This window comes from Dermacentor andersoni, chromosome 9, assembly GCF_023375885.2.
Source record: "Dermacentor andersoni chromosome 9, qqDerAnde1_hic_scaffold, whole genome shotgun sequence".
NCBI lineage: Eukaryota > Metazoa > Arthropoda > Arachnida > Ixodida > Ixodidae > Dermacentor > Dermacentor andersoni.
The window spans coordinates 53,190,001-53,217,400 of NC_092822.1; the positions used below are offsets into that span (position 1 = coordinate 53,190,001).

General features: G+C 48.3%; 1 protein-coding gene across 1 annotated transcript in view; it reads right to left on the reverse strand.

The window, feature by feature from the left end:
- LOC126528535 (lysosomal alpha-mannosidase-like) overlaps positions 1–27,180 on the reverse strand; it is a 35,947-nt gene extending 8,767 nt beyond the window's left edge. The window contains exons 1-6 of the mRNA XM_050176403.3: positions 27,028–27,180; positions 25,661–25,786; positions 24,658–24,855; positions 16,309–16,521; positions 13,600–13,718; positions 11,753–11,872 (exon numbers count right to left, since the gene is read on the reverse strand). Coding sequence (XP_050032360.1) covers positions 11,753–11,872; positions 13,600–13,718; positions 16,309–16,521; positions 24,658–24,855; positions 25,661–25,786; positions 27,028–27,180 — 929 coding nt within the window. The remainder of the gene's footprint in view (positions 1–11,752; positions 11,873–13,599; positions 13,719–16,308; positions 16,522–24,657; positions 24,856–25,660; positions 25,787–27,027) is intronic.
- Between the last annotated feature and the right edge of the window lie 220 nt (positions 27,181–27,400).

Sequence of the window (27,400 nt, forward strand, 5' to 3'; positions counted from 1 at the left end):
TAACTTTGGGGTTAGAAAGAAACAGATTAGGCGGCTAAAGATCGTATAAGTGATGGAACGAAGTGATGGGCGGATCGAATAAGTGAAGGGCGTGAAGCTGACGCTGTTCTGACCGAACATTCTGAGACAGCATTCTCAACAGGAAAGCAGCGGGTGCTTAATTTTTAAGGAAAGAAACGCAAGCAAGACAGATGACGATTGCTTTGGCGGTACAAGATAAGCCCCAATGGGTACAAACTTTAAGAGTGTATGCTGTGGAGGGTCATTGCTGGGCTCTCTGTCAAATGCTGCGACTGCTTGTAGGGGGACGGGCCTTCTCTCCATTTTGTCCTTGCCCTTCTCCTAAAATGTACCTGTACAACTGTTACGCTTTGAATAATTCATACTTCCCGTCACTTCACTGTCAGAAGAGCGTGTTGAGGAAAGGCTCGCTTTTGTATTTTGTTTTCTTCAATAGTGGGCTTGGCTTTTCGCCACTGTGGCAGTGCACGAATGCTCGCGCACCCACGCGTAGGCCAGATAAATTCGTCTGGAAACATGACATACGGAGCGGCTATCTAAATCCCACGACGTTAACGAAAAATGCCGGGCTTCATCAAGGCGCCACTCTCTCGCCTACGCTATTGGATCTAATATCGCGAGGTATGGCTGCCTGTGTCTGACGGATTCGCGATGCCTGATTAACCACGTATGTGTACAACGTGACATTGTGCACGGAAATTGGCAGCCCTCTCAAGACAACATTAGTGACTATGGCAGTGCAGAAGGCGTTTGTTGCGCTTGCAAGCAGACTGTCTGCAAGAGGAAGGCATATAGCCATACCCATAGAAGACAATGCGTCCTGCCTTGTGGCCGGACACAAGAAAAGGGAAAACAAATGTGGCCGGAACATTGAAGAGGGCTCTAGAGGGCCACGTCGAAATACGATATCGCGACTCACGAGGACTGAGGGGCAGCTACCTGACTGAACCGACTGGAACCTAGGTAGAAGCAACTCCTGCATCTCTTCAAATACATCGCCGAAACGAGCAGGAACTGGCACAAGTGAGAGTCGCACTTTGGCGTCAGCGGTAATTACGTCAAGGGCTTGTTACGGTGCTGTGTGCAATTAAGCGGGATAAAAAAAAGGACACCGGTAGTGTCGTCACAGAAAAACGTGTCTATCACAGCATGCACGCGAAAAAGATCTGTTTCACAACCCCGGCCTTCCCTTACTTTTCGACCGCATATCGAAACGCTCAGGGGAAACATCACCGCTGTTGTACGCGGTATGAGCTTCAATCAGAATAGCATCGCATAAAATCGTCTTGAGTTGGACGTAGAGCGCCCATTGGAGAAAGTGAAAGTGCTCCCTGCTGCCGTTCCTTGCGAAGACGTGCAGGTTCGAGTCACCAAATCGGTCATGCGCCGGCTGACGACACGACGCTTCTAGAATCAACTTTACCGAATGGGTTCAATTGCAGGATAATGCCACATTCACAGACGCGGCCTTAAATCCCGACAACTTCCGGGTGACCTAGGCAGTCGTTAGAGGTGAGAGGGAGGGTGTCCATACCAAACAACACAAGTACGACCCGACCGTCAAGGTACTTGAACTGCAGGCCAACCTAGTAGCCGCAAAGGCCGACCGAAGAAGCCAGAAATATTCCGAAAGACGCAAGATGAAGGGGTTGACCATATTGAACGACTTCTTGCACGCCCTAAAAGCATTGACGGGGACAGTGTAGACCCGTGAAGACATGGTATCAAAATGTGGAGGACGCTAAAGATTCGCCTTTAATAGTGGAACGCGACAGCATTCAAAGATCCCTGACTGCTTCTCACGCTTTTCGACAACTGCAGCTTGTGTAACTGTAATGTTTACCAGGAAACGCTGGCTGCGAACACTATGCCCGAAGGCGAATGGGCGAGGTTTCTGGTATAAACGCGGCCTCTTGCGCGGGCCGCTGTTGCGCGGAGGCGAGCGCCATCTGGATGGCGTTGTTCCAACGAACCGAGCCCAGTGCTCCACTCTATGATTAGTAGAAGAGCTGGAACAGGAGTGTATGTTTGAGTTTCCGTGTAAAATAATTATGTGTTCTGGTATATTGAAATTGCACTTGGAAGCTATCATGTCTGTAGGTTGTGTTCAGGCTGAACTTTACGATTTTTCTGACGCATCTTACTTAGAGGAATTCAATTAGTTCAGTAACGCACCTGCGCCACGCGGAGGGGCTGCGTGGTTGTGGTTCGGAATGATTTTTCGAGCAACGACTTCAAATGCAAGACTCCGACACCAGATGTTATGCGACATGGCGCCCTTAACGCTTACGTTTTAGACACACATGTGCATTCCTTCTATACGATTATAGCCTGGTGGTCCGGCGGACGAGGTCCCAGATCACTGGGGTAGTGTCGGTATCGGTGCGGCCTATAGTTCTGTGAGCGAGCTGTTACTTTACCGCTCATCGCTCATGGACTCTGTAGCTTTTGCTACCGTGCGTCTGGACCCCAAACAGGAGTGCGTGTGGCTCAAACGGCAAGCAGAACTGGAGCTGAATGCGAAAGTGTCACACAGTGCCCACACTTTAGAGCACTGCAAAGGCCTGATTTTCCGGCCCTCGCATTATGAAGCTCGAGTACAGCCCGGGCCCGGGCGTTTATTACTAAGCTTATTGCCAGGGCTCGCGTGTGCATAATTAAGTCCACATGTGTGTAAAATTTTTTTTTACTTGCCTAGGCCCAGCCGACTAAACTGCTGATGCTCATTAAAATTCACTCTCTCTCTCTCTCTACTTACACATTGTACCTTATGTGTCGGCCTAACCTTTTCAGGGTATAATCAGTCGCAGTGTATAAGCAATGAAGGATAGAAATCTTGTTTTTCCAATGGGAACATCAGTGATATGTCTGTGACAGCCCTTATGTTAGTGCTAAAATATTGTAACAGTATCGAAAGTTGTAATAGTGCAATGCCAAAAGCGGTAGCAGGCATATTGTTTGAAGAGGTGTCTTTATGCGTAATTTACTTTTTTTTTGCGTGGAAACAATGTTCGTTTCTTTGTGAAAAAAAAATAGAGTATATCTTTTTTTCTATTACACGTGTCATTCCACCTTGGCAGAGAATGCCTTGGACCATGCAATGCACAATGTTCGCGTGTGCTCGAAGCCACGACTGAGGCACCTTAGTGAGCGGGCCCGAGTCCGGCCCATGCCCGTAGCTCTAAGCCCGAGCCCTATCCGGGCCCCTGCACTGCTCTACCACGCTTTGCCCGTAAGGCTTCCTTGATTGACGCAATTCTTCGTGCCCAAGGCCAGGACGTATTAAGCCCTTACTGAAGACTCTTGGCCAGGTCGTGTGCGCGCGCCGCTTCTAAAGCCGCGAGGCCACCCTCGAAGGCAACGCCTCGACAACGAGGACGAGGAGAAAGAGACTGCGCAATGAGATGTCATCGCGAGTGACTTGCAGCACGACGACCAGAGACCTACAAGAGACTGCGACGACACCGAAGTTTCAGAGGAAAGATGAATTGCGTATTACCCATGGAAGAACAGAACATTTTTTGAGAGCATGAATACGAAGGTACGAAAAATATGCGCCCGATATTTCTCCGGCTATTCGCTTCAAATATGGCGCAGATCGCACGCAATGTAGGAATCGGTCCAAGCGAAGTTGTGAGCCGGCAGGACGAAACGTCGTGTGTTGCGAAGAGACACGCAGTGGACTGCGATTGGTTCCCTTTTTCAGAGTAGAGGCGTGGTAAGGAAGAAAAGACAAAAAGAAAGAGAAACAAAGAGACGATGTATGGGTGATGACGCCATACTCAAATCGTCGCGCTGGCAGCTCGCGACGTCACATGTTTTCGTTTCCACCCATCGGCGGTAATTATTTGCTTTTGAATAAGGAAAAATGTGCACACTACACCCAAAAGTAAGCAGAGTTTCAAAGTTAGGAACGTTTGTGGACTTTTCTATAGCGTGATGATGGCCTAGACGCTGATACTTAGCAGTACATGTTACGAGACACTGACGTCATCAGTAGCCCAAACATTCGAGCGAAATTCAACAAAGCAACGCAGCAAATATAATCAGTAATATACGTTTGAACTCGAAAAAAAGTTTATGCAAGGCAATGAGAATAGTGCAGCAGTTAAGGCTGTTTGCGTGGACCTCGTTAGTCTCTAAATAGTTACTGTCTGGCCATTTCTTACGACTAGGTGACATATCCGATTTTGAAGTCCGTGCGTAAAAACTGATACGTAACATATGTGACCATCAATTTCTCAACCGTCCCTCCCAACATTGCTGTTTACCTGGCCTTTTCAAACTCCTTGACCCTGCCAAGCCCATTGTTAAGTAAATTTCTTTCTAGGTGCGTTCACAAAATTTATAACATGTTCGGTTTGCAATACAATCCTCAATTCGAAGTGACATCCATAGGCTGCGAATAACATAAGCTCTATCATGGCATTTCTGGTTCGTATGGTTTTTCTCACGAGCGTGTGCGTGTGTGTGCGCGTGTTCGCGTGCGCTTGCGCGTGTGCGTGTGCGTGTGCGTGTGCGGTGTGTGTGTGTGTGTGTGTGTGTGTGTGTGTGTGTGTGTGTGTGTGTGTGTGTGTGTGTGTGTGTGTGTGTGTGTGTGTGTGTGTGTGTGTGTGTGTGTGTGTGTGTGTGTGTGTGTGTGTGTGTGTGTGTGTGTGTGTGTGTGTGTGTGTGTGTGTGTGTGTGTGTGTGTGTGTGTGTGTGTGTGTGTGTGTGTGTGTGTGTGTGTGTGTGTGTGTGTGTGTGTGTGTGTGTGTGTGTGTGTGTGTGTGTGTGTGTGTGTGTGTGTGTGTGTGTGTGTGTGTGTGTGTGTGTGTGTGTGTGTGTGTGTGTGTGTGTGTGTGTGTGTGTGTGTGTGTGTGTGTGTGTGTGTGTGTGTGTGTGTGTGTGTGTGTGTGTGTGTGTGTGTGTGTGTGTGTGTGTGTGTGTGTGTGTGTGTGTGTGTGTGTGTGTGTGTGTGTGTGTGTGTGTGTGTGTGTGTGTGTGTGTGTGTGTGTGTGTGTGTGTGTGTGTGTGTGTGTGTGTGTGTGTGTGTGTGTGTGTGTGTGTGTGTGTGTGTGTGTGTGTGTGTGTGTGTGTGTGTGTGTGTGTGTGTGTGTGTGTGTGTGTGTGTGTGTGTGTGTGTGTGTGTGTGTGTGTGTGTGTGTGTGTGTGTGTGTGTGTGTGTGTGTGTGTGTGTGTGTGTGTGTGTGTGTGTGTGTGTGTGTGTGTGTGTGTGTGTGTGTGTGTGTGTGTCAGTGCCGTAGCCAGAAATTTCGCTCGGGGGGGGGTGCTCACGTTGCAGCTCGGCCTCCTCCTTAAGAGGAAGCTTTAGCTCTAGTGTTCCTATCTAAATACATGTAAAAGGCGAATTCATTTTTCTCGGCAACCACGGCACCAAATTTGGCGAAGTTTGCTGCATTTAAAAGAACAACTTAAATTCTAGTGAATACTGGTTTCGAATTTTTTATTTAGGCTGTCAATTCTTTATTAAAAATTGGCCAACATTGCAAATTTTCAGAAAGCGAAACTATCAAGTTTAACAGTCTGTAACTCAACTATGAAAAATGATATCCCAATTCTGTGAATAGCACCTAATAGTACATCTACAGCGGACAAAATTGATATGTTACACATGAATCTCAAAAAGTTAAGTATTATGGAAATCCGGCTTTTGCAGAACCCTTGTACACAACTTAACCAATTCACGTAAGATACAAAATGACACACCAAGTTTGTCCGCTTTGACTGTTATAATAGTTACCGTTTACAGTTCTGCGGTATCTGTTCTTGATGGAGAACTATTAGTTTGCAAACATCGTGCTTCTATTTTTTTCGAACGTTCGAATTTTTCAAAATATTTTAAACAACATTCAAACCCTAAATCAATATTCCGCTTCCAACAGACACTAGAATTTAACTTTCTCTCTCAAATGCAACAAATTTAACTAAAAGCGATCCTGGGGTTATCTCAGAAAAACGTTTATGCGTTTTACATGAATTTGAATAGGCCGCGTCGGAGTTGGGCTCGAGCTAAAGCTTCCTCTTAAACAATTTGTCAAGGCATCAAATAGATGAATAACTGCATTGCCGTTGCAAAGATGCTGCAAACGAATTCTTGAACGCTGTGCAATGTCAGGAAAGTTAAATATGTATTTTTCATAAAATAATATACTCATATGTGCCAAACATTGTGCCCAAAACAATTGATATCAATGCTTCCACGTTTTTTGTCTATTTAATAGGTACAGAAAATATTACACGAGCGTTAGAACTATATCATTTCGAAACCAGCAAAGCAGTGCATGCAGCTGATATGAAGAATGTAAAGATCATGAAATGAACAAGTTGAGGACAAATATGTTAACGAAACTGTCATTCAAGAACGGTGTTTACATTCTTGTACATATGCAACGGCCAGTGAAAAATCTCAATGAAGCTGTCATTTGTTACAATGTATTACGCAGGAGTAGCTGTCACAGGTCGGATATCATGAGTAATTGCACCGAAATTGTTGTCGCAACTGAGAGCACGGACAAAAAGCAGGAGTTCTGCAAAATATACGGGGGTGAGTCAAATGAAACTGAGCCAATGAGAATATATGACAAACGGGGTGCTTTATTTAAAAGTAGTCTCTATGAGCATTTAGAGATTTGTCCCATTGACTAACGAGTTGCGTGATTCCGGTCTCAGAAAACTCCTTGGGTTGCTGCTTCAAAAAGTCTGAAACTGACTCTTTCACGTCATCATCCAACACGAATCTGGTTCCCTTGAGCTGTTTTTTCGGTTGCCCCATAATGTGGAAGTCTCAAGGCGACAGGTCTGAGCTGTATGTCGGATGTTGCAGCGTTTACCACTTGAATTTTGCCAGTTTTGTATTACCCATATCAGCGACGTGGGGACGGGCATTGTCGTGGAAGAAGATGACCGCATTCGTCAATTTTCCACGTCGTTTGTTTTTGATTGCGACACGCAGCCGTTCCGGTGTTTCACAATATCGGAAACAATTGTTAGTCTCTCAAGATTCAACGAATTCTATCAGTAATGGCCCCTGACGATCTAAAAATAAAAAGTCAACAATACTTTTCCGCGGAAATGACGGCCTTTGCTTTCTTTGGGTGTGGTGAATTCGAATGTTTCCCCTGTAGGCTTCGCCGTCGTGTTTCAGGCTCTTACTAGTGGCATGATGGCTCGTCCCCGATCACGATTGCAGACAAGAAGTCGTCACCCTTATTGTGATACCGGATTAGATGAGTCAAGGCAGCGTCGAACTGCTCCGTTTTCTGGTGGTGGTTCAAAATCTTGGGCATTCATTGCGCCCACAAGAGCCGATAACCGAGATGTTCATGATTTATGGCGTGAACTGAACCGTGACTGATGTTCACACGCTCTGCCAGTTCATCGATGCTTAGCCTCTGTTCTTGTTTCATCAGCTTATCAACATTTGCTGTTTTGTTAGGGGTGACGGCACGATGGCTTTGGCGCGGTCTTGGATCGTCTTTGCTACTTTCACGTCCTTCTTTGAACCGTTTGCTCCAACGCTTCACAGTGGCCAATGAAATGCAATGTTCAACGTACACGGCAGCCATACTGCATCTAATTTCTTTTTGGGAAATACCTTCAGCTGTCATAAACTTAACGGCATCAATCTGTTCAACTTTTTGAGTGTCCATTATGTCACGCAACCATGTTCAACCCAGTGTATGAGAGCACCAAAGAACGTTCATCCGGTCACCGGCATGTCACTTCTGTAAATCAGAGATGCCTCTCTGCCACGCGCATGCCTCGAAGATAATGAACCGAGCCATACTGCGCGGGGTGGGCTGGCTCACTTTCATTTGACTCGCTTCCGTACATTAGAAATGCGAAGATACAATGCGATATACAAACGCGAACATACAGCTTGATAAAGGACAAAAAAGTGCCCTTGGAAACAAAGTTCGCTGCACGTATGCACAAAAGCTCGCAACGATATATTTAAATATACGTATAAGTATCCAATAAATCTACGTATCTAAGAAGATGTCACTGTATATAATGCGTCAAACAATGCAAATAAACATGTTGCGCAATCACAGATTCGCAGATCACAAAATTACAACGCCCGTGCCCCTCCCTCCACTCTTCCGATGTATCGCGCGCGATGGAAGCGGATTGCTTGCTCCCCGCTTTTCTCCTTTGCGCGCGAAAGACTGAGTCACCATCATCGGCTCGCCCACCACACCTACGCTTTCACTCGCACATACAGCATGGGCCTCTCGGTCACGATGTTATCGCCCTTGGCCTTTATACGAAACATGAGGGCGACGGCGATGGCAGGAATGCGCCTGGAGTGTCCATCTAATTGCTATCGCAATAATATAATAACAGTATCCGGCAACTGAAGCGTCCCGTGGCCCATCACTTTCCGCAAGAGAAGTAACAAAATCGAACTTTCACCATGCGGCAATTCACTGCGCCGCAACGATGTATCTTTTTTTCTTTTGTGGGGCGGCGGCACCGAAATGAAAAAAAAAAAAACGCAAAGGAAAGTATGTTGACCACAATAGAATGCCTAGTTTGGGCACCTATTGTGGCTACCGAAGGAATATCGAAAAAAACGTGAGATGTTTGGTCCACCGAGAACCATACGCATACTGCTAGGTATCCTACACCGGTGAGACGAAACTTTCCGGAGAGGCAACGTTGCGCTCAAGCGAACGCGGTGCAACCCGTTGAGTCCCCGCAGTCATCGCGCCGAGCAACCATTGTTTCCGTTTCTCGTCTGCTAGCTAGGAAGCGTCCAAAACCCTGCCACGCGAAAATCCACTCGGCCAGAGAAAACCGAACGCGCACCGAAATGCGCCGCCTGGTGGTCGTGGCAACACGAGAAAAACGTATGCGCTCTGGCTGGGTCTGGCAGCCCGCGGGTAGGGTAGCGAGAACAAAAAAATTGAAGAGGCTCAATGTGTCCTCGCGAATAAAAACCAAAGTAGAAAACATAAATAAGAACGTAGTTACCTTGGCTGGCTTTAGTGTCTTGACATAGATGCTACGGCGTAGGTGAAAAAAAAAGTTAATATTTTTTTATGTGATGTGACGGCACAAATGAACCACGACAACGCTTCGTCTCATTGGACCTTGCTGCGGGCTTTGTCAACACTTCTGATAGTGTGTTGATTTGGCTTCTCTCCTTGTATAGTCTGATGTACGACTTTAGAAAGTCAATGCACCTTTGGCATCAAATCTTTATAACAGCATTAAACTCACAAGGTTCCGCAATTGAAAATCTAAAGCACAACTTTGGAAATGTCAATGCACCTTTCACATCAAAAGTTTGAGATTTATACGCATAAAGTTTCCGAATTGACATCCATGCGCTCCGTAGATTGCGCGGCCTTCGCGAGATGCCGCGACGAGCTTGGTCGCCATCAGAACGCCCTTGAAACTTTGTGCTCGGATGGGGCTGCTCGGGCGGCATGATATGACTCCCGGTACGTAGGCGTTGGCGCGAAAGCCAGCCCGAGCTCTAAATGGTCACGGTGCAATGTCTTTTCGAGCGTGAAAAGTTCATTTCAGACAAAATTCAGAATGATTTCCGGGGCCGGGGGTTGTTTTGGTCGGCGGTGCATGGACAGGACCAATAGTTTCGGGGGGGGGGGGGGGCTGAAGCCCCATAAGCCCCCCCCATGGCTACGCCCCTGGTGTGTGTGTGTGTGTGTGTGTGTGTGTGTGTGTGTGTGTGTGTGTGTGTGTGTGTGTGTGTGTGTGTGTGTGTGTGTGTGTGTGCGTGCGCGTGTGTGTGTGCGTGTGTGTGTGTGTGCGTGTGTGTGCGTGTGTGTGTGTGTGTGTGTGTGTGTGTGTGTGTGTGTGTGTGTGTGTGTGTGTGTGTGTGTGTGTGTGTGTGTGTGTGTGTGTGTGCCTGTGTGTGCCTGTGTGTGTTGAGGGCTAATGCCTTTACCATCTTTACTATAGACCGTTTCATCGGGCGAGTAGGATAGGGCGCGCGGAGAGCCTTTCCTCCTCTCTGGCTTGGGCGATCCGGCGCGGCGCTGCTTGAAAGTATTGCTGTCGCGTGCTGCGGAACGATTTCGAGATGTTTTAGATCTTACTTTGTGAAATTTACGCGATGTTCGTTCATATAAGGTCGTCAGGGAAGCCTTTCGGTGCATCGGTAACTACTGTAGGCAGAAATATTTCTTGGGGGCGCAAAAATGTGACGTGCATAATCAGCCGCGGTGTACGCACATTATCAGTCGCGGTGTGTGTATGTGTTGTGAAATATTTTGCTTATATCGGTTTCAATTCAACAAAGAAAACCGGTGTCTCTGTATTAGCAGCATGAAATGGTAAATCTGCTCACTATCTGATCGCTTGGCGTAGGAAGTAAAACATAAAGCATAAGAGCGCATGCTCGTGCACGGACAACCTAAGGTAACCACGAAACACCCAAGCGGCAGGCGCTATCAAATATTTGTGATGCACCGGCATCGTTCTCGCGCATTTCAAGTCTAGTAGGCTTCAAATTACCATATGTCTGCGCTAGCCTTCCTGCATGAGGCTGATGGCGCTGCTCAACACAGCGATCACTGCGTTTGGTGAACCAGTACGATACATATGTAAGCTGTGCGCTTCGGCATTGCCTTTTTGGCCTGCATACAGCCATAATATATGACATGGATCACATAAAAAGAATGCAATGCCTATTTTTGAGGACAAAATTTCCGCAATACGTGTGAGTGCGTCGTAGAGAACGGAATGAACACAACCGAAAAAAAATTCGGTTGTCATCCTCTTTCTCGAAAAAGCAAGAGACAACGGGTTAACACCGCAATAGGACCTCGCATAGTCACGCCGCACAACGTTTATAAATATATAACCGCTGATGCAGTATGCTTGGACCGTGCGGTATATAGAACAAAGATATATCTAATCCAGCACCTACCACTGCTTAGGACGCTCGCGCAGTTCGTAAACAGTCCATTTGCTGGACAAGCTTAATTCAGACTGTAAGGTATGCTGCTGTTACTTGCCAAAACTATTTTATTCAGGGGCGGAAACCTCATCCATCGAACCAAGTAGTCACGCAATGTAACCTGCAGCGAACAGTTTGAACGCTTGTCAAAGTATAACATCACAGCTCCTACCGTAGCAGAACGGTACCCACGCTGTTACGATCGTCGCGTATGTTTCATGGCTCCTAAACCGCAGCTTAAAAATAGAGGATAATACTGCAATAAGGTCACATTAGTGAATGGAACATTCAGAAATACATAACTGATCTCGGAAGCTGATTGTATACGCAAAAATATGCGCGCACACATCGGGCCGCGTGTTCCGTCCACCTCAACGCCAGCAGAAATTCCGGCCATGACGCCTTTAACCACTTCAGCACGTCTCACAGAACCGTTTACCACGTAGAGGGCGCACGTCATACCAAAGAGACCACACGACCGCGAAAACAAACGCCAGAACCTACCGCCGAGCGTATACCTGCCATGCAAAAGACCGCTGTCACCCAAGCCAGTATGGCGCTGCTCATAGGCGGCGCCACTGCGCTCACAATATGGCGGCGCCTACGAAAAAACGGTCTATACTCTGTGGAAATTGTCCTTTTGGATATTGCTGACGAGTCCTACATGATCTTGCCAAACTTTATGCAATGTGCCCCTGAGCGTCATCGAGAATGTGGCGCGCGATAAAGTGCATGCACATCAGGCTGTACTTAGCGCCGCCTCAGAAGGACGCCGCCACCGCAGTTTCAGGTACTCACGTCCTGTGCATGTTCCTCCAGCCGTTGTTATCCGTGTAGAAGCCATCGCTCTGCAGGTCGCTCTGGAACTTGCTGATGACGTCGCAGCCCGTGGCCCTGTTGTGTCCCATATCCTGCATTCTGACAAACAAAGCGCAGTCGTAACGCCTGGTTTAGGGACATTGTCACAACTAGTACAACCACCAATCGGACAGAAATGCGCGCTATAACTTTGCACCAGAAATTCTACCCTATATAATCCTTTCTTACACCTTCCGGCTCTTGAGCCCCATAAGAATCACGTATCCGTCGGGACAGACGTTCCTTAATGTCCCTTTGTGTCTGCTCCGATACTCGTAATCGTCTTCTGGTGGTGCAAGCCTCTGGGTGTTTTCCCAGCTCTGGCTAGCATGGGAGACAATCTACTTTGGCAGCTAAGAGAGCTTCGAGCCCGAGCAATGGAACGCGTCTGGAATCGCTTAGAATACGTCTCTGCCATGTGAGGCCACGTAGCGCCCGCAAGAGATAGCTAAGAAGAGCTTGTTGCTATATTTTACAACTTTGCGTGTGCGAATCTATGCAACAAAAACAACAACGTCGCTTACGTTAAACGCGTAACAAAGGGTGACATAATCTGAGGCACCTTATCCCTGTTTATAACCATTGCACCATAGTGCGCTACTCCGACTGTCAACCCCCATCCTGATTTTAGGCTTTCCTGTCGGCAGATGACCTTCTCGTCGAGTTTACAGTTCTTCTGTTCCGTTGCCGTCTAGCTCGGACAACAAAGTGGCCTGCACCGCTTTCGATTTCGATCGTGTCTTCGCGAAGCCGTATCTTTTGCCGGCTTCTTCGGAACTCGAAAAGAGACTCAAGATGGCCGCTGTCAGCTTAACTATCTGTTTAGCCATCTACGGGGAGTATTGGAACACAGCCTCTATTAGGAGACGGCGGTTCTGGGAGGGCAGGTTACGTATTCCGTCAGTTGGGCCTGAGTTCGGACACCCCAAGACCCTGTGGCCTGACCGAAGTTGGCTGCTCCAGCATACCCAACGGACACTCACCATACTGTTGTTCGCGTTGCCGCACGGGCGACTGCATTGCTAAGCCGCTACTGAAATTCCTCCGTCAGCAGGGCCTCGAAGCTTTTGTTTAAGTACCTAAGCCGCATGCAGGAAAAGCTTCTAGAAATAAAATGGCGGACCTATAGAGGCCAGTGAACGTCTATCAGACAAGTAGAGAGTTGGAGGGACATCGGATCTTCGAAAGAAATGCCTATTAATCCATGCAGTGACTTAGAAAGATAAGCGGGGTAGTACCACCTATGTCTCAGCATCAGGCTGGCACAAAATAACAAAACATACAGACAAAAACATAAAAACTACAAGATAGTGCACTCGAAATTCATTGAGCATATTAGGAATCGAGTACCTAGATATTCAATAAGTGCGATAAAAAATAATATCTAGTAGCCGATTAGCAATTGGATCCACTTATAGGGTATGGTTCAAATAAATAAATTTGGGGAATTTAGGTACCAGAATTGGATCTCATTATGAGGTACGTCACATCGGGGGACTCCGGATTAAGTGTGACCGTCTGAGGCTTTTTATCGTCTTTATCGTCTTTATCACATTTAATGCACGACGCACAAGCGTTTTTGCATTTCGCCCCCATCGAAATGCGGCAGCCGCGGCCGGGATTCGATCCCGCGACCTGGTGGTTAGAAGCGCAACGCCATAGCCGGTAAGCCACCACGGCGGGTGCCAGGACTGTTTAAAGAGGATGCTCCTAGTGCACCGTGACAGACGTAGGGACGCCAGGAATTAGTCTTCTACTTGGAATTTGAAGAACATGTTCCGTCTTACAGCTGCGTCAAGGGTCCCACAGTCCAGGTGAACTCGATGAATGGGCTGTCCTTGTGCAGGGATATCACTTGTGAGACGTAACCAGTGAAGCTCTGGTGGATTTCTTGCACCAGGTGTCCCTTGCGAAGAAAAAAAATGAATGAATCTCTCAGAAGAAATGTCATGTAAGTGGCGCCAGCGCCATTGCAGTTCCATCTTCCGTGCGTGAATTCAGCCACCCTTCCTGACAAATAAAATTTTCACGAGCTGCTTTCGGACCTACAATCCTGCTCACCATGATGGCCAAAAAGCAGTTTTCCCATTTCGCATTTCCTGTCTTTTTTCGGAGATTTATCCTTCCCACTTTTTTGGCTGGCGGACTTGCCTTTAACGCAACAAAAATCTCCGAAGAGTGCATCTTCGAAGTCGTGCAGAGGAAAGAGAAAGTGAAAATGAAAACTCCCCGCATTTGACGTTTCTGGCCAGTTCCTCGACTCATCTACTGCAACAGCACATAAAACTAAACTGATTCCAATGCTGTCGTAATGAGCATCAATTTAATTTATTTCCACTGCCGAAAGAATCGGCTTCCAAAATTTATCGCTGCGTCGAATCATCTGGCTCGATCTTATGCCGTCACATATCCTGCCTCATCACTTGACATAAACCTATGCCATCCTCGGCTGTGCTGCTCTAATAATAGACCCCCGGTTATTTGATCTGTTCTGTCATACATAGCTTGTCGTGGAGAAATTAAAATAGAGGTGTTTCGGCTACTCTATTTGTGTGCGTGTATGTGGGCGGGCGGACGGGTGGGTTGGTCTGTGTGCCATGCATTTGAGTGGGTCACTTCATGTATCGCAGATCTCACTTGCAGTAGCATGCCATAAATATGGCAAGAAAAACATCTCCAGTACTCATTAAGAAATCTTTATTTCGCTCTCCTCTCAATTTCTATGTTATAGAACAAGGAAACTGAGGAGTAAGTGTTAGCACTAAGATGAACAACAGCAACAACAAAAAGAACAAGTCTAGATGATCGCATGTGACTTCATATCTTTAAGGAAAAAACAATAGTTACAATTACTTAGAAGTGGTTCAAGAAAAGAATAAAACACGTTGGTCATCACTTAGGTATCCTGCCCAGTGGAAACAAAGAAAAGAAAATCAGTAAGGATTGGGGTTAACTGAAGAAGAGGATTCTTAGTAACAGGTACTACGTACGATGTGATAAGCTTAGTTTCTCACATTTTTTTAAAGGTCACCTGCTGCAGATAACACAATTGTAGTCCTTGAAATGAACAGTTCAGAGAGATGGACATTAGATGCACGAGAAAACAAAACACACATTCAAGTAATTTACAAATTCACAAATTAACTTATTGATTATTTACTTTACGGCACACATTGCAATTTACGATTTGCTACCGGTGAATGTGCAAGGCTTAACCAGTTGGAATGAATTTCCATAATGCACCAGTTTGGAGATATGCGCCGTCAAACTATCAGTAAAAAACCTTTTTTAAACAAAAACGCTCTTTTATTTAATGAAATAGAAAAGTAACTCAAACACCCTATCTTTAATCTGGCGCCATCCTGGATGTTAATTTCAAGTCAATACGTCTTGCAAACTCATCGGCTGCATTTCGTAAATTTCAATATGTGCCATGAAGTAATTAAATATAGAGTTAATGAGTGAATACTTGTTTAATTAGTTGAGTATGTGTTTCGATTTTTCGCGCTAGTAATGTCCGCCTCTTCGAATGATCCAGCTCAGGGGCAAGAATTACGCTATCTGCCACAGATTTTTTTAAAATGTGGAGAACTGAAAATTGATCAACATGTGTAACAGCTCAGGTGATAGAACATGTAATCTCTACGCGATTTATGTTTACTTTCTATTTCTGATACATCCCTGTAATCTAGCTGTAAAATAATACTAATACTAATACTAATAATAATAATAATAATAATAATAATAATAATAGGTCGCAGTTCCGCCCGAAAGGCAAATCATCGATTGCGATAGCAAATTAGTGTACAACTAGCTATGCGAATTAATATCAGCCATATAAACTTGAGAACATAGGCATACTAACTAAACAAACATGGTGTCACGCACGCACAAACACAAACACATTTGGCTCGATGGCCGCGGAAACTCATTGTCAAAATGCTAGAGTGAAGAAGAGCGGCAGCAGTAGCGAGCGAGGTGACCTTCGTGCTCCCTCTCGCATCAACGCCAACTAAGCCGTGAAAACAACGCGCGCGGTGGTCTCTGTCCCCGTCGCAGATGACTTTCAACATGCAGCGGCATGGACCGGCGAGCGCGGCCGCCCAAGCCGCCAGGGTAAAATGCCCCCCACCCCCTCGGGTCCATGCGCGTGACAGAAGATGGCGCGCTTCCTCCCCGCTTTCCTCGATGGCGTGCGCGATAATGAGGCGCGATCGCCTGCTTACCCTCGCATGCTCTCCCCCGCACATACAGCACACGACGCCCGACGACGATTTTCTCGCCCTTGATCTTTATACCGAACCTCATGACGACGGCAGAAATGCGCCTGGAGTGACCATGTAATTGTTATCGCTATAATAATAATAATAATAATAATAATAATAATAATAATAATAATAATAATAATAATAATAATAATAATAATAATAATAATAATGAATGGTTTCGTTTCATCACAAAAGGAAATCAAAACGAAAGAAAACTCGGCGATCTACCTTCACAACTTTAATGTTGGGATTTCTGATCTCCCGAGCGTCGCTGTATCCGCTGAACGTGTAGTGTCCAGGACGGTGCTGCGTGTCCTTCAGCTGTTCTGGCTCGATCAGGTAGGCGGCGAATTCCTGCCGGAGTTTCACCGCCGAGCCTGGCCCTTTCAACACGACGGCGGAGACGAGGCCCGTCTGTGGGTTCCACTCGACGCGGTAGCGCTGCGCAAGGTCCGCAGTAGACGCGACTCGGTCAGAGCATCTGCCTCAAAGCCACACCAAGGGGCAACAATAAATATATTTACACAGGTAATATGTTCATTAAGAAGTACATATTACTTCATTTCTCGAACGGAGATTGATTACTGATAAAGTTCAGGTGAAACGTTCCTCCCTTTTTCTTTTTTTTCTAACTTCGCGCCGATACGTCACCGTGGTTTTCGCAGTGTAACGTTACGAAACGCGAAGTATTTCTTCGTTTAGTACTCGATGCTCGCTAGGCTGTGCATCTTATTTGTTTAGAACTAAACGTAGTTTTTTTTTCATCGATGAAGAAAAACCCAGACTCCAGCGGACGCGGTCGAAGTATTTGACGTTACGGCTATACGTATGGTATACGTATGGTACAGAAACCTCAGCGTGAAACGATCACCAGCTATTTGTTTCTTTTTTGCGATCTTTCTGGCTTAATATACCGCCCCTCATGATGGCAATGACCACTTTGTTATTGCACGAGAGCATGAAAGGGAATTATGGCTTGCATTCGACTCTACCAAGGAAGAAATAGATAAGAGATGAGAGGGAGATACGTTAACCAGTGTAACTGTCCGGTTGGCTACTTTTCATTGGGGATAGGGGGGGCGGACGCAAGGGAAAGGGGAAGGGGTAGAAAAGATAAGATGACAAAATAACAGAGGATATGAAGATAACCTGCCCACAAAATGGATACAATTTTTCATACAGTTACACACACACACACACACACACACACACACACACACACACACGCACACGCACACGCACACGCACACGCGCACACGCACGCACGCATGCATGCACGCGCACGCGCAGTATTACGGTATTTCGCAGTATCACGCAGTATCACGCAATTACGGTATGGAGAAACTCGCGCTTTCTTTGGCTGGCAGGAAGCTCATCGTCATCACCACCATCATCACCATCAGCTTGTTTCATGTCCACGGCCAGGACGAAGGCCTCTCCCTGCGATCCACAATTACCTCTGTCCTGCGCCAACCGATTCCGACTAGCGCCCGCGAATTTCCTCATTTCATCGCTCCACCTAGTGTTTTGTCGTCCTCGATTGCGTGTCGCTTCTCTTGGTACCCATTCTGTAACCCTAATGGTCCAACGGTTATCTAACCGGCGCATTACATGACCTGCCCATCTCGATTTCTATTTCCAGATGGAAATGGAGCTAGGCAGGTGGGAAGCTACAATGCATCCGTATACGAGCCTATCATAAACCGCATGGACATCGTTTGTAGCTGTGTTCCACAGTCGGAAAACTGCTGTTGTCCCTTTCACAAACCTTGCCCCACCCGGCAGGCTTCTGCAGAATCGCATGCACGAGTGTGGTTTACTATATAGGTTGACTTAATATTAATTTTTCGTGTCCGCTCAATCACTTTTAAGCGGGGGAGGGGCACTAAATTGAACTACGTGTGAAGCCGACCAGCACTTTTCGCTTAGCCTTTCCTGAAGGCAAGTATGTTCGCCTTTCCGGAGAGTGGATGCTTGTTAGAAAAGCCGAAAACGGAAAGACAAGAAAACAAAAAGAAGAAAGAAAGGTGGGCGGTGATGCCACCTACAATTCATCGCACTAGCAGCCCATGACGTCATCAACTTTCTATAATCCCCTCGGCGCTAATTAATAGCTTTGAATAAGAAAACACGAGTTCTTTAGTGTTTGCATAGAGTTATAGTTTGGAGTTTTCTTGAAGCAGTAGACATTTTATCGGTTTTTCAATCTTGAGTGTAGAAAGGTGGTGCCATGACGTTATACCTCTCCTTCAGTTTCTTAACGGATTCCGCCACACGATTTGCTGTGCATTCGCCTTTTTACGCTCCTCGACCACAATATTGTCACGTGGTAGTGACGGCGAAGAAAGAAGCAGTACGGTGGAATACAAAACTAGCCTTTTATTGGGCGAACCTGTGCCCACAAAACAGGCTACACTTATAGCACAACGAAAGCGGCAAACACAGTCGGCGATCGTCGAAAATCTGATCAGCGGGTCAAGCGCGTCGGCTTTTATACAGCAATCATCGAATGTTCCAGATTAAACGTTGGGACCCGCATGCCTTCTAAAATGTTCTACACCATTCGTGTCAAGCGATGAAATCAGATAACACAACGTTCGGCGACAACAGACAGCGGGTAGAAGCATCGATAACTTTCCAGAAACTTCGGATACATACAGGCGCGTCCCGCGCTGTGCGATAACATTTGTTCGGCGGCAAAACTTGTCGCCTGATAGAGACAAGTACACGTGTCAATACCCCCCTCTTAAAAAGCATCGACCCGATGCTGCAAACAAATCAAAGTAATAAGTAAGCACTCATAGCAAAGAATAAAGCAAAATAAGGAAAGTTCGTTAGCGTCCGTAAAATGGTTTCAGACGCACCACGTGGACCACTTCAGGTCGTGCGCGACGTCGCTGTGAATGCGAAATGCCGTCTGGCACGACCTCATAGTCCAGTGCGCCAATACGTCGGATGACCTTGTAGGGTCCGAAATAGCGTCGCAATAGTTTCTCACTCAGTCCCCGTCGGCGTATCGGGGTCCATACCCAAACACGGTCGCCGGGCTGGTACTCGACGAAGCGTCGTCGGAGATTGTAGTGTCGGCTGTCGGTCCTCTGCTGGTTCTTGATTCGCAGGCGGGCGAGCTGTCGGGCTTCTTCGGCGCGCTGGAGATAGGCAGCGACGTCAAGATTCTCTTCGTCCGTTACGTGCGGCAGCATGGCGTCGAGCGTCGTCGTCGGGTCCCTGCCGTAAACCAACTTGAACGGCGTGATCTGTGTTGTTTCTTGCACCGCCGTGTTATAAGCGAATGTTACGTACGGCAGGACGGCATCCCAGGTCTTGTGTTCGACGTCGACGTACATCGCTAGCATGTCGGCGAGGGTCTTATTCAGCCGCTCCGTAAGACCATTCGTCTGCGGGTGGTAAGCCGTTGTCCTCCTGTGCCTTGTCTGATTGTATTTCAGAATGGCTTGGGTGAGCTCCGCTGTAAAGGCCGTTCCTCGGTCGGTGATGAGGACTTCTGGGGCGCCATGTCGCAGCAGCATGTTTTCGACAAAGAATTTCGCCACTTCGGCTGCGCTACCTTTCGGCAGTGCTTTTGTTTCAGCGAAGCGGATGAGGTAGTCCGTCGCCACGACGATCCACTTATTTCCGGTTATTGACGTCGGAAAGGGTCCCAGCAAGTCCATCCCGATCTGCTGGAATGGTCGGCAAGGAGGCTCGATTGGCTGTAGTAATCCGGCTGGCCTTGTCGGCGGTGTCTTGCGTCGCTGACAGTCTCGGCATGTTCTGACATAACGGGTGACGTCGGCGGTCAGGCGCGGCCAATAATACTTTTCTTGTATCCTCGATAGTGTCCGGGAAAATCCGAGGAGTCCTGACGGGACAACAAGAAGGTAATTTGCGCGGACTGGCGAGAAGTTCTTCTTCACGAGTAGACTGTCTTGAAGCGTGAAGGAAGATAATCCGCGCTTAAATGCCCTGGGGACAACGTCCGTGTGCCCTTCCAAATAATCGACGAGGCCTTTAAGTTCCGGGTCCGCTCGTTGTTGTTCAGCGAAGTCTTCCGCGCTTATTATTCCAAGGAAGGCGTCGTCATCCTCGTCATCTTGCGGCGGCGGGTCAATGGGGGCGCGTGATAGGCAATCGGCGTCTGAGTGTTTTCGTCCGGACTTGTATGTTACAGTGATGTCGTATTCTTGTAGTCTGAGGCTCCACCGTGCCAGCCGTCCTGAGGGATCCTTTAAATTCGCTAGCCAACACAAGGCGTGGTGGTCGCTGACGACTTTGAATGGCCTGCCATATAGGTAAGGGCGAAATTTCGCTGTAGCCCAAACGATGGCGAGGCATTCCTTTTCGGTTGTAGAATAATTGCCTTCCGCTTTTGACAACGATCGGCTAGCGTAAGCTATCGCGTGTTCATGTCCATCTTTTCTCTGGACCAGGACGGCGCCGAGGCCTAGGCTACTGGCGTCAGTGTGGATTTCGGTATCGGCGTGCTCGTCGAAGTGCGCAAGTACGGGCGGCGACTGCATGCGTCGTTTGAGTTCTTGAAATGCCTCGGCCTGCGGCGTTTCCCACTTGAACTCAACATCACATTTAGTTAGACGTGTCAACGGCTCGGCGATGCGTGAAAAGTCCTTGACAAAGCGCCTGTAGTAGGCACACATGCCAAGGAATCTACGCACTGCCTTCTTGTCGGTGGGCTGCGGGAACTTTGCGATGGCAGCTGTTTTCTGGGGGTCGGGGCGTACTCCGGATTTACTGATGACGTGGCCTAGGAACAAAAGCTCGTCGTAAGCGAAGCGGCATTTTTCTGGCTTCAGAGTGAGCCCTGATGACTTGATGGCCTCTAGTACTGTGGCAAGCCGCCTAAGGTGATCGTCGAAATTTCCGGCGAATACAACGACGTCATCCAAGTATACGAGACAGGTCTGCCACTTCAATCCTGCTAAAACCGTGTCCATCACGCGCTGGAACGTTGCAGGCGCCGAGCACAGTCCGAATGGCATAACCTTGAACTCGTAGAGGCCGTCTGGGGTGATGAAGGCGGTCTTTTCGCGATCTCTTTCGTCGACTTCTATTTGCCAATAGCCAGACTTTAGGTCCATGGACGAGAAGTATTTAGCGTTGCAGAGCCGATCCAATGCGTCGTCTATCCGTGGGAGGGGGTATACGTCCTTCTTCGTGATCTTGTTCAGGCGACGATAATCGACGCAGAAACGTAGGGTTCCGTCCTTTTTCTTTACCAGAACAACAGGAGATGCCCACGGGCTTTTCGACGGCTGGATGATGTCGTCGCGCAGCATTTCGTCGACTTGTTCTCTTATAGCTTCACGTTCTCGCGCCGAAACTCGGTAAGGGCTCTGACGGAGTGGGCGAGCGCATTCCTCGGTGATTATGCGATGCTTGGCGACTGGTGTTTGTCGAAGCCTCGATGACGTCGAAAAGCAGCTTTTGTATCGTCGGAGCAGACTTCTGAGCTGCTGTTGCTTAATCATAGGGAGATTTGGATTAATGTCGTAGTCTGGTTCGGGAACCATGGTCGTCGGGGTAGATGCGGCGGAATCCGAGAGGACAAACGCATTACTTGTTTCCAGAATTTCCTCGATGTACGCGATCGTCGTGCCCTTGTTGATGTGCTTGAACTCCTGGCTGAAGTTTGTCAGCAACACCAGTTTTCCCTCCATGCAGTCGAGCGATCCCTCTTGCGACGCAAATTTCATGGTCTAGCAGTAGACGTTGGTCGCCTTCGATGACGCCTTCTACGTCAGCGGGTGTTTCGGTGCTGACCGAAATAACGATGCTGCAGCGAGGCGGGACGCTCACTTGATCTTCGAGCACACTCAAGGCGTGGTGACTACGAGGGTTCTCCGGCGGCATTCCTTTATCTTCCGACAGCGTTACTGACTTCGACTTCAGGTTGATGATTGCGCCGTGTTGGTCCAGGAAGTCCATACCGAGAATGACGTCTCGTGAACACTGTTGGAGGATAACGAAGGTGGCAGGGTAAGTCCGGTCATGAATGGTTATTCTTGCCGTGCGGATCCCAGTCGGCGTGATGAGGTGTCCTCCAGCGGTGCGAATCTGAGGGCCTTCCCATGCGGTCTTAACTTTCTTCAACTGGGCGGCGATGTGTCCACTCATTACGGAGTAATCGGCCCCTGTGTCGACTAAGGCAGTGACTGCGTGGCCGTCGAGAAGCACGTCGAGGTCGGTGGTTCTTTGTGTGGCGTTGCAGTTGGGTCTTGGCGTCGGATCACGGCTGCGTCGTGTTGAACTGAAGCGGGAACGTCGCGTCGTCAAGTCGTCTTTCGTCGGTGTAGTCTTGGCTTCCCGACTTCTTCGGGACGGCGGCGTGTCGTCTTTAGGTCGTCGAGATGGTTTCTTCGTCGTCTTCGTCGGCGGCGGAGGATCTTCGTCAGTTCGACGAACAGCAACCGCACCTCCATCGGTTGCTGCTTTTAGTTTTCCGGGTATGGGCTCGCAGAGCGGCCCCGGGCTGGGCCAGTGTATGGGCGGCGCTGTGGCGACAGGTAGCGGCCTGGTGACGGCGAACGGGACGGTCGTCGAGAGTTCCACTGAGTGGCGGCTAGGTAATCGGCAATGTCACGTGGGCGCTCCCCAAGCTGTGGACGCGGCGCGTTGACGGCGAACCCTCTCAGTCCCATGTCGCGGTATGGGCATCGGCGGTACACATGGCCGGCTTCTCCGCAGTGATAGCAGAGCGGGCGGTGGTCGGGGGCTCGCCAAATGTCCGTCTTCCTCGCATAGGTGCGCTGGGCGACGGGTGGACGCGCTGGCGGCGGCGGCGGTGGACGACGGAATTGCGGTGTTGCAGGACCTTGGCGCGGTCGCGCAGGGGGGCCTTGACGGCGGGCGACGGCGGCGGCGTAGGTCATTGCTTCCGGCTGCGGTGGTTCTGGTTGCACCTCAGGAACTCCAAGGGATCGGTGCACCTCTTCCTTCACGATGTCGGTGATAGAGGCCACTTGAGGCTGCGATGAAGGCAAGACCTTGCGCAGTTCTTCGCGCACAATGGCCCTGATGGTCTCGCGCAGATCGTCCGTGGCCAGTGATTGAATTCCTGCGTAGTGGGTAGAGCTTGTGCGGCGGTTGAATTGCCGGTTCCGCATTTCGAGTGTCTTCTCAATGCCGGTGGCCTCGCGAAGGAACTCTGCTACGGTCGTCGGTGGGCTTCGTACCATTGCGCCGAAAAGTTCTTCCTTCACACCACGCATGAGTAGGCGTACTTTCTTTTCCTCGGCCATATCCGGGTCGGCGTGGCGGAACAGACGGCTCATTTCTTCCGTAAAGATGGCAACGTTCTCATTTGGTAGCTGCACTCGGGCGTCCAGCATAGCTTCGGCCCTTTCCTTGCGCACGACACTTGTAAAGGTGCGCAGGAAGCCGCTACGGAACAGGTCCCACGTTGTCAAGGTCGACTCCCTGTTCTCAAACCAAGTTCTGGCGGCGTCTTCTAAGGCGAAGTAGACATGCCGCAGCTTGTCGTCGGAGTCCCAGTTGTTGAATGTCGCGATCCGTTCGTAGGTTTCCAGCCATGATTCCGGGTCTTCGAATGTTGAACCGCGGAACGTTGGAGGCTCCCTGGGCTGCTGCAGCACGATGGGGGACGCTTGGGCTGCCATTGGGGTTTCCGTGGCCACAATCTTCTTGGTCTTCTCAGATAGAAGTCCGTGCTCCGGGGGCAGCTGTTGAATACGGCGGCTTGCTCGATGTTCCGGAACGGCGCTGGTGTTGTCTTTGCGGTCCGGGCTTGTATTACGGCTTGTCGGGGGCGTCCGGTACATGGACGTAAAGCACCTCCACCAGATGTCACGTGGTAGTGACGGCGAAGAAAGAAGCAGTATGGTGGAATACAAAACTAGCCTTTTATTGGGCGAACCTGTGCCCACAAAACAGGCTACACTTATAGCACAACGAAAGCGGCAAACACAGTCGGCGATCGTCGAAAATCTGATCAGCGGGTCAAGCGCGTCGGCTTTTATACAGCAATCATCGAATGTTCCAGATTAAACATTGGGACCCGCATGCCTTCTAAAATGTTCTACACCATTCGTGTCAAGCGATGAAATCAGATAACACAACGTTCGGCGACAACAGACAGCGGGTAGAAGCATCGATAACTTTCCAGAAACTTCGGATACATACAGGCGCGTCCCGCGCTGTGCGATAACATTTGTTCGGCGGCAAAACTTGTCGCCCGATAGAGACAAGTACACGTGTCAATATATATGCCTCTTTCTAGCAATTTTTTCTACTTGCATACACACATTTTATATAGTCACACGAGTATACTTCAAAATACAACAGGTGGCATAAACTTCTGTAATGGGCACTATAACATCAAATCATTCAAAGCAGGCACTATATGGTTTGCGTCGATCGACTCGTATGCCTTTTACATTGAAGCTACACGAAACAGAAGTTCAAATACGAAAAATCTATTTGTTCGGTTCACGTTACCGGACAGCACTGACGCTCGATTCAAACGCTAGGAATGTGGACGCATATTTCGCGCTTGTCTGTCTCGCAAGAAAAGTGTGCGAGGCCAAGGGCGTGTCGTTTTACTTCGTTTTCGATGAAGCTGCTCTTGACGTCAGGGTTGAGGAAGTACGGCTTAGACGCCGCAGTTTCGACCGGAGCTTCGTACTGCACGCTGTACAGGCTGGCACCCAGGGGTTCGATGTTCGCCCGGAACACCAGCGACGTTGTGGCTTGGCCCTTGCGCTCCGGGATCCCGTGGCCGTGCGAGGCCAGAGGCAAAACCTGCGAGCGGGATTTCGACGGTGCCCACTGCTCACGGACGCGCGATCACAAGGCGTTTTTTTTTTTTTTGCAAGAACTGTCACGTGTGTCCTGATCACGCTCGATTTACGTGGGACCACTTGGAATGAATAGGTATATATGTTTTTTTTTACTGGACCACTTAAAATTATATTCTTAAAATGAAGCTTTCTGAGCGGACTCTTCCGGAGTAGATTCCTGATGGATCCTTAAAAATTAGTATCTTATTAGTAAAACATTCTTAGAAAACCCTTCCGGACTACTTCGCTGACCGTGGCTGCTGGGTGATGCTGCTGCTGTTTAGCTGAAGTGCTTGCACTTAAAACAATAAATTACGTGCTAGATGGAGAGATCGAGCTTCCATAGAGTACAGTACGTTACCGTACTCTGACGAAGGCTGGTCCACCAGCCGAAAACGTGTAGTAAATAAGTCTTCCAAAAAGTTCGTCGCCTCTTTCCTGCGTATGTTACGCCGGGTCCTGCGTGCTGAACTTTGAAGAAACCCCCTATACATACATACGTATATATATATATATATATATATATATATATATATATATATATATATATATATATATATACCGTTTTCTTGGGCAGTATATAGAACTTATCTAGCCGTAACGACAAGCTTAAGAAGATCAGCGTAGTCTAGAAGTATATTACAGAACCCCTACAGATTTCCGAGTTAACGTTAACGAGGGTGTACTGAATAATTTAATGGTGGAACAGGTTCCACAGCTTGATTGAATGACGGTCCTTTAGGTGTTTTTCGGAGTTCCTCGCGTACCTGGGAATCCGTCCTCGCACCGTCGGGCCCAGAGACGGTTACGCCGGACCGGTCGCTGGTCCCTAGCGGCAGTCGCACGTATGGCGACACCGGCACGCTGGCGGGGTTGTAGACGATCACGGTGAACTGCAACAGCGAGACAGACCCGTCGTTGGGAATTCCGATTCGAGTTTTACGAACTCACGGTGCACAGAAATACTGAAGTTATAATGCGGCCAAATTTATTCGTCTTAACGAAGAGCGCCATCACGAGAATGAATCTCTCCAATTGAAGGGATGGCGTCCACGTACCGGACGACTATGTCCGCGGTACGTTTGCCTGAAAGACGTTTTTCACACTTGGGCTTTTACTTGGAAAACAATGTGCTTCTCTGCAGAAAAAAAAAGAATGGCGTGCTATAGAAGGAAGAGGAAGATATACAAATAAAGCGCCATTGAATTCATCTGCTGAGCCAAGTGAAATGACGCCAAGACAATTTAATACAGCTAACTGAAGTGACGACTACCGTAGAAGTATTCTCTGCATTTGTGTGCGATCTCAAAACGGCGTGGAACCACTATATTCTTTTCTTTCTTTTTGAATACGACTGTCCACTGCCTCGGTTTGGTGTAGAACACTGTTTCGTGCAGTCCCTGCATCAGACTATGCCGCGAGCGCTGTATTTTTGTTTGTGTTGCTCGTTCATTAACAGCAACTGACAGCACCACGGTTGGAAGCGAACTCCTTAATAAATATAAGAATTCACGTCACTCAATAGCATCCCGTGAAGCTGGAAATACATCGTTGCTAACCTTTTCATTACCATAATAAACAAACGAATTCAGACAGGACCAAGCGCTGCCGTATACCCGCCTTCTTTCGTAATATTTGTTGCTGTTGTAGTTTCGAACTCTTACCAAGTCGCCAAGTTTACAGCACTGATATTCTCTGAATTTCCCACTTCACTATACAAAATATGTTCTATGTTTCCTCGAATAGCCTGCAACTTTGCAACTATCACATCATGCCGGCTAAGTATTCTTTTCTTCTCCTTTTTTTGCCGGGAGTAGTGTACGGATTGTACCCCATCCATGATTATAACCCGGGCACTGCAAGACAGGAATTAACCCCCCCCCCTTCCCCCCTTCCCAAGACGGCGGCCTGTGACACTCCACAAGTGCACTAGAAGTCGCTCATTGTGAAGTTGGTTGTAGCGCAAATATATGTAGGTGGCGCCTTGATCCACGACCCAGTGAGGTTTTCCCTGTGTAACAGAAACAGATCTCGAAGGCTATGCTTTTGCAACTAGCACGCAGCGGAAGTGCTTGCGAAACCGGAAGCGCGTCATCACCACTATGCTTTATACGGCACTTATAGCCACTCGCACCTCCTTGAGTGTTTCGGTGAGCTGACATTCGCTCTGGTTTAGGAGATGGCAGAAGTGCAGCTGATGCCCGTTTACGCCGGCGTCGGACGCACCCAGGTTCAGCAGCGATGCCAAGCTGGTGCTGATCACCCCCTGCGTGGACGAAGACAGCATGCCGTTGGTAGGTCTGAGACACTATGTGTCGCCTGTGTGCACTGCAGTCAACCACTTGATGCGAAAGGAGCGTACCGTTCGTAGTTATTGTAAAAGACAGCGTCGGCTTTTTTGAAAACGTTACCCATTCGTCATTAATTGTTATTGAAGATTGCGGTAACTTTCTGGGCGATGTTTCAGCAGCTCGTTTTTTTTATTTGTTTTCATCCCTCCTACCGCT